General features: G+C 41.6%; 2 protein-coding genes across 5 annotated transcripts in view; both read right to left on the bottom strand.

The window, feature by feature from the left end:
* IST1 (IST1 factor associated with ESCRT-III) overlaps positions 1 to 17,958 on the bottom strand; it is a 34,260-nt gene that overhangs the window by 4,343 nt on the left and 11,959 nt on the right. For 2 of the 3 annotated variants that reach the window (XM_025888829.2, XM_025888830.2), the window contains 6 exons: positions 7,549 to 7,651; positions 6,965 to 7,145; positions 5,143 to 5,230; positions 1,945 to 2,028; positions 1,352 to 1,462; positions 236 to 436 (listed from right to left, as the gene is read on the bottom strand). In XM_025888829.2, coding sequence (XP_025744614.1) covers positions 236 to 436; positions 1,352 to 1,462; positions 1,945 to 2,028; positions 5,143 to 5,230; positions 6,965 to 7,145; positions 7,549 to 7,636 — 753 coding nt within the window. In that variant the 5' untranslated portion in view covers positions 7,637 to 7,651. The remainder of the gene's footprint in view (positions 1 to 235; positions 437 to 1,351; positions 1,463 to 1,944; positions 2,029 to 5,142; positions 5,231 to 6,964; positions 7,146 to 7,548; positions 7,652 to 17,958) is intronic. The other variant, XM_073880057.1, reaches the window with a different exon arrangement.
* The window catches only part of CHST4 (carbohydrate sulfotransferase 4), a 330,552-nt gene continuing 329,395 nt past the window's right edge, over positions 16,802 to 17,958 (bottom strand). The window contains exon 2 of one of the 2 annotated variants that reach the window (XM_073880055.1): positions 16,802 to 16,831. The gene's annotated coding sequence lies outside the window, so the exon portion shown is untranslated. Of the gene's footprint in view, positions 16,832 to 17,266; positions 17,324 to 17,958 lie in introns of those variants that run through there. The other variant, XM_073880056.1, reaches the window with a different exon arrangement.

Below are 17,958 nucleotides of genomic sequence, written 5' to 3'. Positions count from 1 at the left end.
TCAGTAAAGCTATAAGAAAAAGTTTCTCTAGCACCATCTCTCTGTATTTTCCCACATCATTAACAAAAGACTTTCTCCAAATCCCAGTATTTTTTCCACAATATGATCACTAATACCAAATGTTCTTACTGAGGAATATTTTTGACAACCTACAACTCCTGTGTATTCATACATCCAATGTGTCATCTTCTGTGACATTTCTACAGTTTACACCCACACTTCTATGTATACTTACTGGTCCCTTTGGAAGTGGGTAGGAGAAAGGAGTACTGGGAGAGGGCATGGGCATGGGCATGGGCATAGGCACTGTTCCATCAGGTCCACCAACTGGTGTTGCGAAGCCACCCCCTCCTCCTCTTCCAGGACCCCCTTTCTTCACATCATCTGTGAATCCAACATCAATAAGATCTGTCTCTACCCCAGGAGGAGCTTCTGCCTGAGAAGAAGAGAGAAACCCGTATCATTAACCCACATTGCAGGCCAGGTTCCCCCAGAAGCAGACTCTGAGATGGAGACCAGTGTGGAGGAAGTTACTGGCGTGGTCCCTTGGGATAAAGACCTGTGGGGAAGTGAAGGAAGCCGGGCTAGGCTGCCGTACAGTCACAACAACTGCTCAGTCGGTTCCTTAAGGAGCTCTGAGCTGGGATGGGCCTGCAACACGTACCCCTAACTGGGACACAGTCTTTAAAACCCAGTTACTGAATATAGGCTGTCCTGCAGAAAAGACTTCGGATGAAGCAGCTTTCTTCTGAGGGCTACTGCTAGAGTGTATGAGCCACCAGTCATCAGTATTCTCAAGAGCTGGGGAAATAAATGCTTTTATCCTTAAGTGTGTCTATCTGGGATGGGGGAGTGCTGTCTGAGTAGCACAGCAAAGAACCCACTACACCCCACTGACCTTAACTGAATGATTACTATTTGCATATTTGCCCCCCTTACACTGTAAACCCTTCAGGACAGGGAACTTGTTTTTATTCTCTGTATTCTCAGCTCTCAGTGCACTAACACACGGCAGGCACCTGATAAATAGTTTTAGAATCCATTCGGGATCTTGGGGCATTTCTTGGTTCAATTCCTTGAACTTCATCGAAAAGCAGCAATACTGCCATTCTGTATTTGCATCAAGGTTTGTACCTTTTCTAAGTGCCTTCCAGTCATTCATCTCATCTGATTCTTAAATACTCTTTGAGAAATGCAGGCATATTTATCATTACCCAAAAAGACACTAATTGGACAAAGGTTTAATCTCCCACACACAAACATTAGCGCAAAGGATAGGATTATTTTTTTAAGAAAATGATATCCAGAGACTCATTTCCCCCTCTGTACTCTGAAAAGACTCTCTACTTACCATAACCACAGAGTCAGGCTCATAGGGCACATTGTAGTTCTTAGCAATTTCAATCAGGTATCTCTCCACCAGGATTTTGGGTGGGGCTTCCACACTGAGTTTGTGCATTAGCTGTAAGTAAAAGACCTAGGTTTAAAATCTATGCCAATCAGCCTAACCTCTCGTTTAAACTTTCTCTTATTTTACAGGTAAATTGAGGAAAAAGGAGGTTCTGACCAGTTAAATGATTTTTTTTTCAGTCACAAAGCATTATTACAAACCCATGCCCCTCTCATGGTCTCTGGTTACACATGACCCAGGTGTTGGTAAGACTGATAATGCTGCCTTCCACATCTGAATTCACCCACTCTTCATCACCTCGCTTCTACATGCACAAATCAAAAGGGGCACAAAGGACTGGGGGCCTCACAATCAGAGGTTTAGAGAAGCGGTAAGGAGTTGACTGCACCGCCAGCCAGAGAGCCTTCTCATCCTCACTATAAGATATGCAACCCTAGATTATCTCAGCCATACAGTAGGACCCACTACAATCAAGCCAAGATAATATGCCCACACCCAGTCTACTGCATCATGTTAACAAGTATGTTCATTACCCTGTCATTCACAGTTCCAATCTGGTTGGTCCTACATAACTTGCCGTATTCCTTGCTATACTTGGCACAGAGCTGATCAGCAACCTATAGAGAAAAAAGAACAGTAAATGAAAGTGGAAACCATTCTTACAGACTGCTTCAAGCTTCCTATCAACAGTAACCATGCTTCTATTATAGGATTTCAAAAAAAACCAGGGCCTGTAAAACTTTTAAGGGATACATGTTAGTTCATATTTGTTTATCCATCCATCCATTCAGCTGTAACTATATGCCAAACTCTCCCATAGACATTATGACATATGCTATAAATACAATAAACAAAAACAGACATTGTTCCTACTCTTAAAGTCTTAGAATCTCTGAGGAAACCAGTCATTAGTCACACATATAAAGATACAAACGTAGCCACAGTTAAGTATCACCAAGTGAAAGTATACACACCGTCAATAACTTACAACAGTGAAATTAGATCTGATCAAAAAAGTCATGTAAGGGGGCACCTGGGTGGCTCAGTCGCTTAAGCATCCAACTCTTGGTTCAGCTCAGGTCATGATCTCAGGGTTGTGGGAATAAGCCCCGAACTGGGCTCCTTGCTCAGCACGGAGTCTGTTCGAGATCCTCTCTTCCTCTCCCTTCCCTCTGCCCCTCCCACTTGTTCACTCTCTCTCTCAAATAAATAAAATCTCAAAAAAAAAAAAAAAAAAAAAGAAAAGGTAAGGCTTCCTGAAGAAAGGGATGCTTCACTGAGATGTAAAGGATGACTAGGAGTTAAGAGGGAGGGAAGAACATTCTAGAAAAAGAAAACAGCATGTGCAAAGTCCTCAAGGTCAGAAAAGCAGGGTCAATCCTCAAGCTGAAATTAAGTCAGTGTTGAGCCCCACGGAGGAGTGTTAATAGGAAATGAAGAAAGAAAGGCACAAGGGGGCCACACAATGCAGAACTATGTAGGCCACATTAGGAATTATTTCCATCATAAAAACAGCAGCTACTAAAGGGCTTTAAAGCGAGGGGTAGTGACAGAATCAGATCTGTGTTTTGAACAAAACCCTAAGCTGAACAGACTGAAAGAAACCAAAGTATGTGTAGGAAGAAGATTCAAAAAATCCAGGCAGGATATGCCTGGCATTGAACCAGTGGCCCCAACATCTGAGAGTTCAGTAAGGAGGCACTCATTGTTCAGTATGCAGACCCGGTACTTACAACTTAAGGTTGTCATTTGTCTTTTAAGTAACAGTTCTTGGTTGCTTTATATTATGCAGGAATTTTTTATTTTTCTTAAATTTATTGCTCTTTGTTTACGGCTTTTGGGTTTTATGGACTTTTCCACTATGAGATCATTTTTTTAAATCTGCCTAGTTTTCTTCTAGTTCCTTTATGAGTTCACCTGTTTAAAATCATGTAAATGTGTTTCATCTTGAATAAATTTTTATATAAAGGAAGAATACAGGAGAGGTTACAACGAAACTGAGGTTGGGACGCCTGGCTGGCTCAGCTGGAGGAGCATGCAACTCTCGATTAGGGTCATGAGTTCTAAGCCCCACACTGCGTGTAGAGATTACTTAAATAAAACTTAAAAAAAAAAAAAAAAGAGAGAGAGAGACTGAGGTTAAAAGTCTGTATAAGCAGCAGCTGCCTCTGGGGCACCTCGCTGGCTCGGTCGGTAGAGTATGGGACTCTTGATCTCGGGGTCGTGAGCTAAAAGCAGGAGCAGTTGCCTCTACTCTCCCACCATTCCTCTACTCACAAAACTCTGACTCCCAGCCCTACCAGGTCAGAATACAGGAGGCTTACTCTCTGGGGAGGTTAGACTAAAGGGATTCTGAACTCCAAGCATAGCAGAGAGCAGAGACACATACTGACAGTAGAAAAATTAAGTTTAAGTCTTCTAAAAGAGAAGAATAAGACCTTTGGCTTCCTTCTCCTCTGGGTCTCAGAAATTCTGCCAGCTTATAACCTCGAGGTAAAAAAGAGGATTCCTCTCTGAAGGAAATGACCATACTGAGGAAGAAAACTAGTTCCTGATACTCTGGAGTTCCCTTAAGAAAGGGCTTAGATATTCAACAGTGAAGGCATCTGGCAATAAGCCCCACCTAGGCACGCAAGAGGTTCCAAACCGCTTTTTAAATGCCTCACTTTCAAATATAAACTAACAATCAAGGGTCACCAAACTTCTGTGAAAAGCCTCTACCACAAAATAGTCTAAAAATAAGAAATAGAACAAGAAAAGTTATTAAGAAACTAATATTCTCAGTTAAAAGACATTATAGCTATGAAACAAAAGCAACAGACTATGAAGTAAGTATTCAAATAGAGAATTAAAAAGAGCTCTTAAAAATAAAAACATACAGGGGCGCCTGGGTGGCTCAGTCGTTAAGCGTCTGCCTTCAGCTCAGGTCATGATCCCAGGGTCCTGGGATCGAGCCCCACATCGGGCTCCCTGCTCCGCGGGAAGCCTGCTTCTCCCTCTCCCACTCCCCCTGCTTGTGTTCCCTCTCTCGCTGTGTCTCTCTCTGTCAAATAAATAAATAAAATCTTTAAAAAAATAAAAATAAAAACATACAGAAGACCAGGAAATCTCAAAAGACGGGTCAGGAGATGACTGAGACAATCTAGAGAATAAAACAAAAAAGGCAACGATGCAGAAAATAGGAGAGAACAACTCAAGTGAATTTGTATCCTAGCAGTCAGTGCCATATCCATGTTGTCACGGGGAAGTTTTTAACGTCTATCTCTTCTGCTAGATTTTAAACCTACAAGAGTAGGGTTGGTGTCATATTTTGCTCACTACTGTACCCTCAATGCCCACCTAACTTGTAACATATACCCGATGAATATTTGTGGAATTAACGAATGAAGCAAAACATCTGTCACCTACAGTTAATGTTATTTTAACTTTACTGGTTTACAGTTGTTTAAGAACTTTTCTATTTGAATATACTTAAGTAACATTACAATAAAAATAAGACAAAACCGGAGAAACACAAAACTTTGCTCCTTAAAAAAAATTAAGTTTGACAACACTGTTCTGTTGCATTATATAAGGCCTGAAAAGGAGGCAGAGACAAATTTATAAAAGCCTGTTTCAAAGACACCATGAAAAGGGTACAGAATATCTGGTCAAATTAGCAGAAGTGAATTTTGTTAACCAACCTAAAAATATGACAAACCTCAGACATCACTGAAACTCATTGTACTCACTATTTTCAACTCAGCCACTTCTGACTGGAGCCGAGGAGCAGCCCATATCAGTGTAGACACAGATTCAGCCAGACCAGAATCTAGTTCCCTAATTAAGGAAAAAAATTAATAAAATTAATATTCTTTAAAGGGGGCGGGCGCCTGGGTGGCTCAGTTGGTTAAGCGACTGCCTTCGGCTCGGGTCATGATCCTGGAGTCCCGGGATCGAGTCCCACATCGGGCTCCCTGCTCGGTGAGGAGTCTGCTTCTCCCTCTGACCCTCTTCCCTCTCGTGCTTTCTATCTCTCATTCTCTCTCTCTGAAATAAATAAATAAAATTAAAAAAAAAAAAGAAAAGAAAACAGGGGCACCTGGGTGGCTCAGGTCATGATCCCGGAGTTCGAGGATTAAGCTCCCTATTGGGCTCCCTGCTCAGTGGGGAGTCTGCTTCTCCCTCTCCCTCTGCTCCTCCCCTGCTCGCACTCTCTCTCTCAAATAAACAAATAAAATTTTCTTTAAAGATTTTATTTATTTATTTGAGAGAGTAAGCCAGAGAGAGCACAAGCCAGTGGGGAGAGGCAGAGGGAGAAACAGACTCCCCGCTGAGCAGGGAGCCTGATATCGGACTCAATCCCAGGACCCTGGGATCATGACCTGAGCTGAAGGCAGACACTTAACCGACTGAGACACCCAGGCATGCCTAAATAAAATCTTATAAAAAAAAAAGAAAAAATTCCTTTAAAACAAACCAACAAAACCCCAGAATTTGTATCGTATGTTTGATAGCCTCTAAAGTTCTTGCACAAATCTCACTGGATTCTCACAAATAATTCTAGGGCTTCTAGCCATTTTCATCATCCTATTTTACTTCTCGGGAATCTCTGACAAGCCCAAGGTCACAAAGTCAGGAAAGGGTAGAGCCAAGACTCAAACTTAGACCTTTTGATTTCAGAGTCCTTATTTTTTCAGTTGTTTACAAGGAGATCAGGCCTTCCAGCAAAGGTATTAGGAAAAAGGTCCTTGGGTATGTGAAGTAGTCCCCTGGTTCTAGCCCCCCACATGCAGTAGGAGACCAGTATTACTCCCTTCTCAAAATCCCTTTCTCAAAAAGGTGATTTGATCTAGGTCTTCAAAATATCTTATTTCATTTCATTACATTATACAAGACGAAGTTCTAGAAACCTACTGAACAACACTGCATATAGTTAACAATACTATACCAGGCACTTAAAAATGTTAAGAGAGTAGAGGGGCGCCTGGGTGGTTTCGGCTCAGGTCATGATCTCACAGTTGTGAGATCGAGGCCCCTGTCAGGCTCCACACTTAGCGCGGCGTCCGCTTGGGATTCTGTCCTCTGCTCCTCCACCCCCTCCCGCCTGCTGCATGCATGCTCTCTCTAAAAGAAATCGATCTTTTTAAAAAATGTTAAGAGGGGGACGCCTGGGTGGCTCAGTCGGTTAAGTGCCTTCCGCTCAGGTCATGACCCCAGGGTCCTGGGATCGAGTCCCGCATCGGGCTCCCTGCTCCGCAGGAGGCCTGCTTCTCCCTCTGCCTCTGCCTGCCGCGCCCCCTGCTTGTGCTCTCTGTCAAATAAATAAATAAAATCTTAAAAAAAAATGTTAAAAGGGTAGGGATCTGATGTCATGTGTTTTTATCAAAAACGGGTGTGTGGGGGGACACAAGGAAATTTCTGGAGGTAACAAATGTTTATTACCTTGATTGTGGTGATGGTATGCAGGCGTATGCGTATGTCCAAACTCATCAAACCGTATACATATGTACAGTTTTTTCTATAAATCATACCTAAATTAAGTTTTTTAAAAAAAAGACAAAATTATCTTACTTCATAGACTGGATGAGACCAAACCGAGCCAGCAGCAGATCACAATACAGCTCCAGAATTTCCATGGCCTCCACAAGGTAGTCTTCTCGGATAATATGCTCCACTCGGATCCGAGCTCGTTCATCCTTCCCAGCAGCCAGATAGTCAGCAATCTCTTTCCGTGCTTTCTGGGCCAGTTCCGCTAAGGCACAAATCCCATCCACTCACACAGCAGCAGTACACTGGGCCGTGGCCTGCAGAAGACTTCTACCCCAAGAGCGAAGTGGGTGTTTCTAGTACATCCTAGCTCACTTGTCTTTTACCAAATCTAGTCCCAACTCATCTAGTCTCCAGAATGTGGTCCTTTGTCTAGGTGAGAATATTGCTGTTATAGCCACAAATTTACCTCAGGAGTCATGTTACCAATTCCCTGCAACAGAATGATTCAATCTAACTTGTCACAAAGAGCAGCAGTCATTATCTAAAGCTTAAAGGATATGGGATCCCTAAGACTTCATAGTACTAGCCTCACAGAGCCAGTTAATAGGATGGGAAACCCCAGTGATTTGGGGAAAGAAAATATATGGCAATCATGCATTACTCACTTTTTTTTTTCTCCAACAGTTTAAGACGGTTTATGACTAATCTCAAATTGACTCGTAAACGCTCAGCTTTAAATCCAGAGCCCAGCATGCTGTGCTGTTCCTCCTGGAAAAAGATAAGCACAGTTACTACTTTCAAGCTGAAATTATTCCAGTTAGAGGGTGGATTAGCTGACACTATAAACCAGAATGGTTTCCTAGTACAGGCAAAACATGATCTGATTCACATTTCTTTAAGATCGTTTTGGCTTATGTGGAGAACTGACTGGGGGAGGGTAATAACAGAAGCAAGAGAACCAAGGAGAAGGCTATTACTATAGTTCAGGCAAGAGATGGAAATACCTTAGACTAGGGTAGCATGACTGGATTTGAGATCTAGCTTGAAGGCAGAGCTAAAAGAATCTGGTAATGGATAAAATGAGTATCTAATATAGTGGTGTAAATGGAATATTATGCAGCCATCAAAAGGAATGAGATCTTGCCATTTGCAACGACGTGGATGGAACTGGAGGGTGTTATGCTGAGTGAAATAAGTCAATCAGAGAAAGACATGTATCACATGACCTCACTGATATGAGGAATTCTTAATCTCAGGAAACAAACTGAGTGTTACTGGAGTGGTTGGGGGTGGGAGGGATGGGGTGGCTGGGTGATAGACATTGGGGAGGGTATGTGCTACGGTGAGCGCTGTGAATTGTGCAAGACTGTTGAATCACAGATCTGTACTTCTGAAACAAATAACGCAACATATTTTAAGAAAAAAGAAGATAACAGGAGAGGAAGAAAAGGGGAGTATGTCAGGGGGAGACGAACCATGAGAGATGATGGACTCTGAAAAACAAACTGAGGTTCTAGAGGGGAGGGGGGAGGGGGATGGGTTAGCCTGGTGATGGGTATTGAGGAGGGCACGTTCTGCACGGAGCACTGGGTGTTATGAACAAACAATGAATCATGGAACACTGCACCAAAAACTAATGATGTAATATATGGTGATTAACATAACAATAAAAAATTAAAAAAATATATATTGGTGTAGGAGTGGGTTGATAAAAAGACAAAGCAGCAGCAGGAAAGACTCCTACTTCTCCCAAAAATCTCATCAGGGCAGTGATGGGGAAAGACTATCATATTTAGAACCAAATTCAAAAATATTCTCCCATTACTTCCTCAAGTCCTCCTATTAAGTCTCAGCCTGTGGGAAAAAGCCAGTACCCAAGATCACAAAAATATTAATATTTACTGACTTGCAAAGAAAATATACAAAGGGATGAAAAATTCAAAAAAAAAAACTGCTCTATAAAATTTAACAACAGAAGGCTATTCACCAAGACTTTGAATGTACAGCAAAGTTATAGTCAACAAAACCACTCCCCTCCACCCACAAGGGGATATAACATTGTGAATTCCATATTGAGAGAGCACAAATTCTATGTCTCCCAACGAATTCTGGACTTGAACTTCAAAACATATAACATCCAAACAAAAGCTAGGTCAAATAAACTAATTAATAAACAGACAAACCAAAAAAGATATCCAATGTAAGGAAAAACACTAGGGATATTTGTCCACTTGTGCATAAACCACTAATAAGAACCTCCAGAAGCCTTTATATATTTAATAATCAACCTAAGTCTCAGTTTACAACAGGGCTTGTGTGTCATGAAATATCTGGCAACCATTACACTGAATTATATTCAATCCGCTCAACAAATACCAAATATTTCTACATCAGACAATAGCTAAACGCTGAAGATTTACAAAAAAAAAAAAAAAAAAAAAAAAGTACAGTCCTTGCCCTCAAAGGAACTTATATTCTATTGGAAAAAAACAGCTTAAGAAAATCTGGCAACTATAATACTATTTGGTAAGAAGTCTAATTTTAGAGTGGTTCTCAACTGAAAGTGACTCTGTCCCCTATGGGATATTTGGCAATGACTTGGAGACATCCTGGGTTGTCATGATTGGAAGGGATGCTACTGGCATCTGGTGGGTAGATGCCAGGAATACTGCTGCTAAACATTCTACAATCAACAGGACAGTCCCCCACAACAAAAATAATTATCCAGCGCAAATGTCTGTAGTGCCAAAATTAAAAATCCTAATTCTAGAGAAAAGACACCCACTCTTAGAGACATTACAGAATACTTTCCAGGAGAAGGAAAGTCTAAGTTGGGTCCTAAAGGACAAATTATGTATAAGGTAAAAAGAGGATGTGACTACCCCAGGCAGAGGAAGTGCTGTATCTAAACTCCAGGTACCAGAGAGAACAAGAAACTTTCAGAGGAACACAAGTTCAGTACAAGTGAAGAATGGCATTAACTACAGTTTATGCCATAACATCCCTCACAACCATAAATTCAAAACTTCAATTTGACAATTATTTATGAGAACAGGTGCTGTGGTAGGTTCTGGTGCTAACGAGATCCAGACAATATCCTTGTTTTCAAGGCCTTCATAACCAGAGACAGATGGGACAGCCAGAAAAACAGTAACTAGTACTATCATTTGCTGTACCAGGCACTGGCCCAGGACCAACCAGCAACTAAGTGGCAGAATGAAGAATAAAATCTAAGTGCATCTAAACTCAAAACCCAAGTAAACAATCTTAATCATATGCTCCTATAGCATTTCAGCACAAAAAATTATACTATATATTTTTCAATCCCTTTCAACAAATATTCATTGATTGTCTACAATACTGTGACAGGAGCTAGATACACTGGCACTGAAAAACAGACATGGTTATTGCCCTCATGGAGTTCACAGTCTAGTTAGAGAAAACTATCACCTCAGTAACTATAAAATCACAAGTAAGTAAATAAGTGCTGCTCTGGAGTAAGGGGTTAACTTCTTTGGCCATTTGCTTGGATACTGTTTCGAAGATAAAAGATAACAATATCGGGGTCTGGTAGAGTCACAAGGTATGATAGAAAAATGTCAAAATTTCTCTGTGGTTCTTAACTAATCTATAAACATCGATTTTGTGATGCATCAATATATATGAGAACTAAACTTTAGTATTATATATTTTTTAAAGATTTTATTTATTTGACAGAGACAGACACAGCGGGAGAGGGAACACAAGCAGGGGGAGTGGGAGAGGGAGAAGCAGGCTTCCCAAGGAGCAGGGAGCCCAATGCGGGGCTCGATCCCAGGACTCTGGGACCATGACCTGAGCCGAAGGCAGACGCCCAGTGACTGAGCCACCCAGGCGCCCCAGTATTATAAATATTTTCAAAAGGCTTAAAAACATATACATTTTGACCTATTAATTCTACTCCTAGGAACTTAGCCTAAAGAAACAGAGCTTCATTCAGATTTTTATATAAAAATATTTATCAGCACATTTTAAGACCAAAAAATTAGAATAATGAATATTGCTTATTAAACTATAGTATATTTGTGATGGAGTTTTATGTAGCCACTCAATATTTAAAAAGTATTTACTGATGTGAAAATATATCAATGATATTAGTTGAAAAGGCAGGACTACATATATGAAGTATGACCCCAAATTCTGAGTTTAAAAAAGCAAATATACATAGGGGCGCCTGGGTGGCTCAGTCGTTAAGCATCTGCCTTCGGCTCAGGTCATGGTCCCAGGGTCCTGGGATCAAGTGTCCCGCATTGGGCTCCCTGCTCAGCGGGAAGCCTGCTTCTCCCTCTCCCACTCCCCCTGCTTGTGTTCCCTCTCTCGCTGTGTCTCTCCCTGTCAAATAAATAAAATCTTAAAAAAAAAAAAAAGAAAATATACATATAAACAAAGGCTGGACTAAAAAAAAAAGATTTAATTATTACTGTACATAAACTCTTTTCAAACCCAATGAGTTAAGACTAACAGTAGAGCTAATATTAAAAACCAAACCCACCTCAGAAAGCATAGAATTTAGAATTTCTATTAAGAGACAAATAATATAAATTCATTTGCCTCCTTAGAAAAACAAAGTATTAACTCATCAGAAGACAATAACCAAGATCACCTTATCGTAAGTGGAATATATGTGGAATCTGGAATAAAAACAACCACCCACACGCTCATGGATACAGAGAACAGATTGGTGGTTGCCAGAGGTGGGTGGCAGAGAATGTCAAAAACTATAAGAAAGGGCGCCTGGGTGGTTCAGTTGGTTAAGCGACTGCCTTCGGCTCAGGTCATGATCCTGGAGTCCCGGGATCGAGTCCCACATCGGGCTTCCTGCTCAGCAGGGAATCTGCTTCTCCCTCTGACCCTCTTCTCTCCCGTGCTTTCTATCTCTCATTCTCTCTCTCTCTCAAATAAATAAATAAAATCTTTAAAAAAGAAAAAGAAGTATGGTGCTTAACTGAGCACCAAAAAAGTGCTTACAACTGTCCAGTAATTTATGACCATCTCCTTTGACAAATAAACATTAAAAAGAGTACATGCACACTGTGTGCAAGCCTATGAAGAAGAGCTAATGCAAGAAAAGGAACAGAGGAGAAATCTCACTGGGTGTCCAGTCCTGGCCTTCATATCCATCAGCTCATCTGTCTCACCACAGATGAGTAAGGGCAAGATCTGGGTTCAAAGCCCAAATGCAACATTACCCACACAGGGTGACCACTTAGCAAAAATATTACAACTGTGATTAAAAATGTAAACATGGTCTTGATAACCCTCCTAACTCAGATGCTCTTCCATCGAGGGCCAGCGCAAGGGGAGACCTATGGAGGAGAACATTCATTCTGCCATGGAGCTCTAGGAAGCTTCCAAGAAGAGGAAGGATGTGCACTAGGCTTGAAGTGTAAAGAGGACTCTAAAGACCAGCAATGCAGCAAAGGTTAACAGAGGCTTATCAATCCTCACTTGTTCTTAATAGCCTTTGCCCATGCCATTTAACTACTCTGAGCATCATTTTCCTTACCTTTAAGATGAAGGCAATAGCAAATATCACTAAACAAACACAACAACAAACAAACAATTCCTATCAGGCACTCTCCTATGCACAAAGCAACAGCCACATGCCTTAGCAGAAAGCAAAATAGGCAACACAGTTTGTGGAAGACAAAAGAGGAAAACTAGCAGGACATCTAATATGGATGAAAAACCACAACCAGAAATAAAAAGTCCCCTAGCCGTAAAAAGCAAGCGTCCAGAGACAAATGCCCAGACTCCTAAGAAGGAACATTAAAGTGCATTTGAAATGCACAAATGAAGTCTTGGAAAGGGAATGCCTGGGGGAGAAAAATTTTAGAAGGGAGAGGAGCCCTTTAGAAAACTATGGTGAAGGGGAAAAGGGGCAAAGGGAGAGTTCTGTCAGGAACAAGAAACTTTTTTTAAAAGTCAAAGCAGGGACACCTGGGTGGCTCAGTAGCTTAAGTGTCTGTCTGCCTTCAGCTTAGGTCATGATCCCAGAGTCCTGGGATCGAGTCCTGCATCCAGCTCCTTGCTCAGCAGGGAGTCTGCTTCTCCCTCTGCCTGCCACTACCCATGCTTGTGTTCTTGCTCTCTCTGACAAATAAATAAATAAAATCTTAAAAAAATAATAAAATAAAGGGACACCTGGGTGGCTTAGTCGGTTAAGCGGCTGCCTTTGGCTCAGGTCATGATCCTGGGGTCCTGGGATCAAGTCCCATCAGGCTCCTTGCTCAGCAGGGAGCCTGCTTCTCCCTCTGCCTGCCGCTCCCCCTGCTTATAGTGACAAATAAATAAAATCTTAAAAAAAAAATAAAGTCAAAGTAAAAACAATACATCTCCCCATCTCAAAAAAAAAGCAAAAGTTAATGAGGACATGAAAAGAAAAAGAGTAGAGCTGATTAATACATTAATACATATTTAGGAAAATTAAGTTTACCAAAAAAATTAACTCATCAGAATAGGTATTTAAAGTGAGCCAGACACTGAAAGACACATGTTAACAGAGGAAATGGGTAACAAAGGAGTGGTTTTAGCAACATGAAATGCTAGAGGGTGTAAAGACATTTTTATTTCACATATTTGCCTAAGATGGCCAGTGTCCCACAAATGCTAGTTTAGGACTGCTGAAACAGCCTGGGAAGGAAGAGATCCCAAGTCAAAAGAAAAGGGACTTTGAAGAAGAAAAGTGCAAAAATTCTCTGAAAGGGGTGCTTAACAAATGTTTTATGCTGCTAATAGAAATCCAATTCTGTGAAGGAATTGGAATAATGATGTGTGGCAAAGTTGTTTATATTTCACTCTTCATCTTTTAGCTGGGGATGTTTGGGAAAGAGAAACTCCAAAAGCCTACTGTAAACCTGTGGAAGGCAGATAAAAATAAACCCAAATTACTAATCTTATCATTCAGTAATAACATTTTTTTGTTTCAAATCTAGAACAATAAGTAAAATCACAGGGCCTGTTCAGGGACTCTAACAATCAGGATTCCAGCTGAAAACAGATTAACATCCACAACCTGGGTAACCTGAGAAGAATTTCATACATTATGTACAAAAGTGTGGCTAAGGTTTAGAGAAACCAACAAAGGATAGTGTATTGCCCCAGAACCACTAACATCCAGGCCCGAAAGGGAAAGAAGAGGAGTAGCTATATGAAGAGGGTCTCCAGACAGGAATCAAGGTTATTGGTAGAGGCATGCAGACAATTTGCAGCAACCTGGCAGGAAAGGAGAAGGGAAATAAATAGCTAGCCCTCATTCCTCCTACCCTCTAGTCTCCTGGTACCTCCCATCTACCCTCAACTGGAAGGCAGAAAGTAAAGGGGCCTATAGATACAGTGCACAAGAGTGAGCCTCCAGGGACATACATCAGAGGAACGATGCTATGTGGCTCTGGAGGAGTTATCAAGCATAAAGGCTACACACACACACGCACCCAAGACCAAACAAGAAGGAACCTAGATCTAACAAAGCAACCCTAGATTTACACTGTAGTTAAGATTTCAGCTAACCAGACTAGAAAACAAGTTAAATGAATAGCCTAAAAAAAGAAAACTGTGGGGACACCCAGGTGGCTCAGCCGGTTGAGCAACCAACTCTTTGTTTCAGACGGGTCATGATCTCAGGGTCACAGGACCGACCCCGGTGTGGGACTCCACACTCAAAGTCTGCTTCCCCTCTCCCTCTGTCCACCCCACTTGTGTCCTTCCTCAAAAATAAGTATTTTTTTTAAAAAGGTAAGGGTGCCTCAGTGGCTCAGTCAGTTAAATGTCTGCCTTTGGCTCAGGTCATGATCCCAGCGTCCTGGGATTGAGTCTTGCGTCAGGCTCCCTAGTCAGTGGGAAGCCTGCTTCTCCCTCTTCCTCTGTAGCTCCCTCTCCTGCTCCCCCTGCTTGTGCTGTCAAATAAATAAATAAAACCTTAAAAAAAAAAAGTGTTTGAAAGGATATGGAAAAAACTGGGGCCCCTGTGTACCACTGTTGGTGAGACTGTAAAGCGGAGTACCACCATGGAAAACAGTATGGTAGTTCCTTAAAAAACTGAACATAGAACTACCTTATTATGATCCAGCAATCCCACTTCTGAGTATATATCCAAAAGAACTGAAAATAGAATTTCAAAGAGATATTTGCACACCCATGTTCCTAGCAGCATTATCCACTATAGAAAGTAACTCAAATGTTCACTGACAGATGAATGGATAAATAAAACATGCCGTTTATATTTATGTATCCTGACACATATATATAATAGTATTAGTAAAGTCTGAGTCCATGTTGTAGCATGTGACAGAATTTCCTTCCTTTACAAAGATGAATAATACTCTATTTGTTAGTATTTGATAAAATGTATGCCTTAATATGTAAGGTAAATGTATACCTTAGGAGCTGGCAATCCCATTCCTGAACATACACCCTCAAAGAAATTTGTAGAAAGGGCCATGAAGACACATGTATAAGAATCCCATGGTGGGGGGCGCCTGGGTGGCTCAGTTGGTTAAGCGACTGCCTTCGGCTCAGGTCATGATCCTGGAGTCCCTGGATCGAGTCCCGCATCGGGCTCTCTGCTTGGCAGGGAGTCTGCTTCTCCCTCTGACCCTCCCCCCATCTCATGTGCTTTCTCTCTCATTCTCTCTCTCTCTCAAATAAATAAATAAAATCTTTAAAAAAAAAAAGAATCCCATGGTGGGGCACCTGGGTGGCTCAGTCATTAAGTGTCTGCCTTTGGCTCAGATCATGATCCCAGGGTCCTAGGATGAGCCCCACATCGGGCTCCCTGCTCGGCGGGAAGCCTGCTTCTCCCTCTCCCATTCCCCCTGCCTGTGTTCCCTCTCTTGCTGTGTCTCTCGCTGACAAATAAAATCTTAAAAAAAAAAAAAAAAAAAAGGAATCCCATGGTAGTAAGGAGGTGGCAGAATACTGTGTCCATTACAAGAGGACAAATAAAATGTGACAGAAGCATACAACAGACTACTAAGCAGCAGTCAGAATTAATGAACTAGCTATACTTAGAGCAAGATGTGTAGTCCTTAAAAAACAAGCAAGGGAGTGCCTGAGCAGCTCATTCAGTTGAGTGTCCAACTCTTGGTTTCAGCTGAGGTCATGACCTCTTGGGTGGGGAGATCACACCTCTCGCACCTCTCCTTGGGCTCCATGCTCAGTGGGGTATCTCCTTGAACATTCTCTCCCTCGGCCCCTCCCCCACCCATAGTCTTGTTCTCACAAATAAATCTTTAAAAAAAAGAAATAAAAGATACAAAGAGGAAACAAATAAAACTTTAGAATTGAAAAAAACAATAACCAAGGTAAGAAACTCACTGATGGACTCAATAGCAGAACGGAAATGACAGAGGAAAGAGCCAGGGCACCTGATGATAGATCAATAAAAAGCATCCAATTTGAAAAAGAGGTTAAAAAAAGATTGAAGTCTGAGAGATTTGTAGGGCAATAGTAAAGGATCTAATATTTGTGTCCTCAGAATCCCAGAAGTGTGGTACCAAAAAATCGTGAAAAACTATAGGCTGAGGGGGCACCTGGGTGGCTGGCTGCCAGTCAAGCATCCAACTCTTGATTTTGGCTCAGGTCACAATCTCAGGGTCATGATTTCGAGCCCTACACAGGGCTCCACACTCAGCTGGGAATCTGCTTGAGATTCTCTCCCTCTCTCCCTTTTCCCCTCCCCCAGCTTGCACACACACTCTCTATAAATCTTTTTTTTTTTTTAAAGATTTTATTTATTTATTTGACAGAGAGAGAGAGAGAGCACAAGTAGGCAGAGAGGCAGGCAGAGGGAGAGGGAGAAGCAGACTCCCCGCTGAGCAGGGAGCCTGACGCGGGGCTCGATCCCAGGACCCTGGGATCATGACCTGAGCCGAAGGCAGCCGCCTAACCAACTGAGCCACCCAGGCGCCCCTCTCTATAAATCTTTAAAAAAAAAAAAAAAAAAAAAAGCAAACTATAGGCTGAAAACTTCCCAAATTTAGCAAATGGCATAAATCTACAGACTGAAAAAGCTTAGGGAATTCCAAACAAAATAAACCCAAAGAAAGGTATGCCCAGACTTCTCATCACCAAACTGCTGAAAACTAAAGATAAATTTATAAAATACTGAAAGGAGCCAGAGAAAAATGCATTACTTACAGATGACCTATTCAAATGACTATGAATTTCACATCAGAAATCATAGAGGCTGAAGAGAAGTGGAACAGTATTTTTTTTTTTTTAAGATTTTATTTATTTGACAGAGACACAGCAAGAGCAGGAACACAAGCAAGGGGGAGTGGGAGAGGGAGAAGCAGGCCCCCCGCAGAGCAGAGAGCCTGATGCGGGGCTCGATCCCAGGATCCCAGGATCATGACCTGAGCCAAAGGCAGACGCTCAAACGACTGAGCCACCCAGGCGCCCCTGGAACAGTATTTCTAAATTGCTGAAAGAACTGTTAGGCAAGAATTCTATATCCACTGAAAATATCCTTCAGAAATGAAGGTGAAATAAAGTCATTCTCAGATGAAGGAAAACTAATAAAAGAATCTGTCACCGACAAACCTCTTAAGAAGTTTTCCAGGCAGGGCTGCCTGTGTGTTGGTTAAGCGACTGCTTTCGGCTCAGGTCATGATCCTGGAGTCCCAGGATCGAGTCCGCATCAGGCTCCCTGCTCAGCAGGGTGTCTGCTTCTCCCTCTGACCCTCCCCCCTCTCATGCTCTCTCTCTTTCTCTCTCTCAAATAAATAAAATCTTAAAAAAAAAAAAAGTTTTCCAGGCAGAATTAAGTGATGCCAGAAGGAAATCTGGAATATTAAAATAAAGGAAGAAATGGAAAATATCTATAACTTACATTACAGATATAAATACCTGGGAAATATAATAGATGACTCTACTCTTGAGTGTCTTTAAATGCATTTTTTATAGTTAAAAGCAAAACTAGTAACATTGTCTAATGGGGTTTTCAACGTATGTACATAAGATAAACATAATGGAAAAAAGGGAGCAGGGTAAAGTGATCTATAAGATGTCTCTATATTCCACAGGAAGTGGTAAAA

This window comes from Callorhinus ursinus, unplaced genomic scaffold, assembly GCF_003265705.2.
Source record: "Callorhinus ursinus isolate GAN/ISIS: 27379988/994484 unplaced genomic scaffold, GSC_fseal_2.0 scaffold37, whole genome shotgun sequence".
Classification (NCBI taxonomy): Eukaryota; Metazoa; Chordata; class Mammalia; order Carnivora; family Otariidae; genus Callorhinus; species Callorhinus ursinus.
The sequence above is the reverse complement of the archived record's forward strand: the minus strand, read 5'-3'. Positions and strand labels throughout refer to the sequence as shown.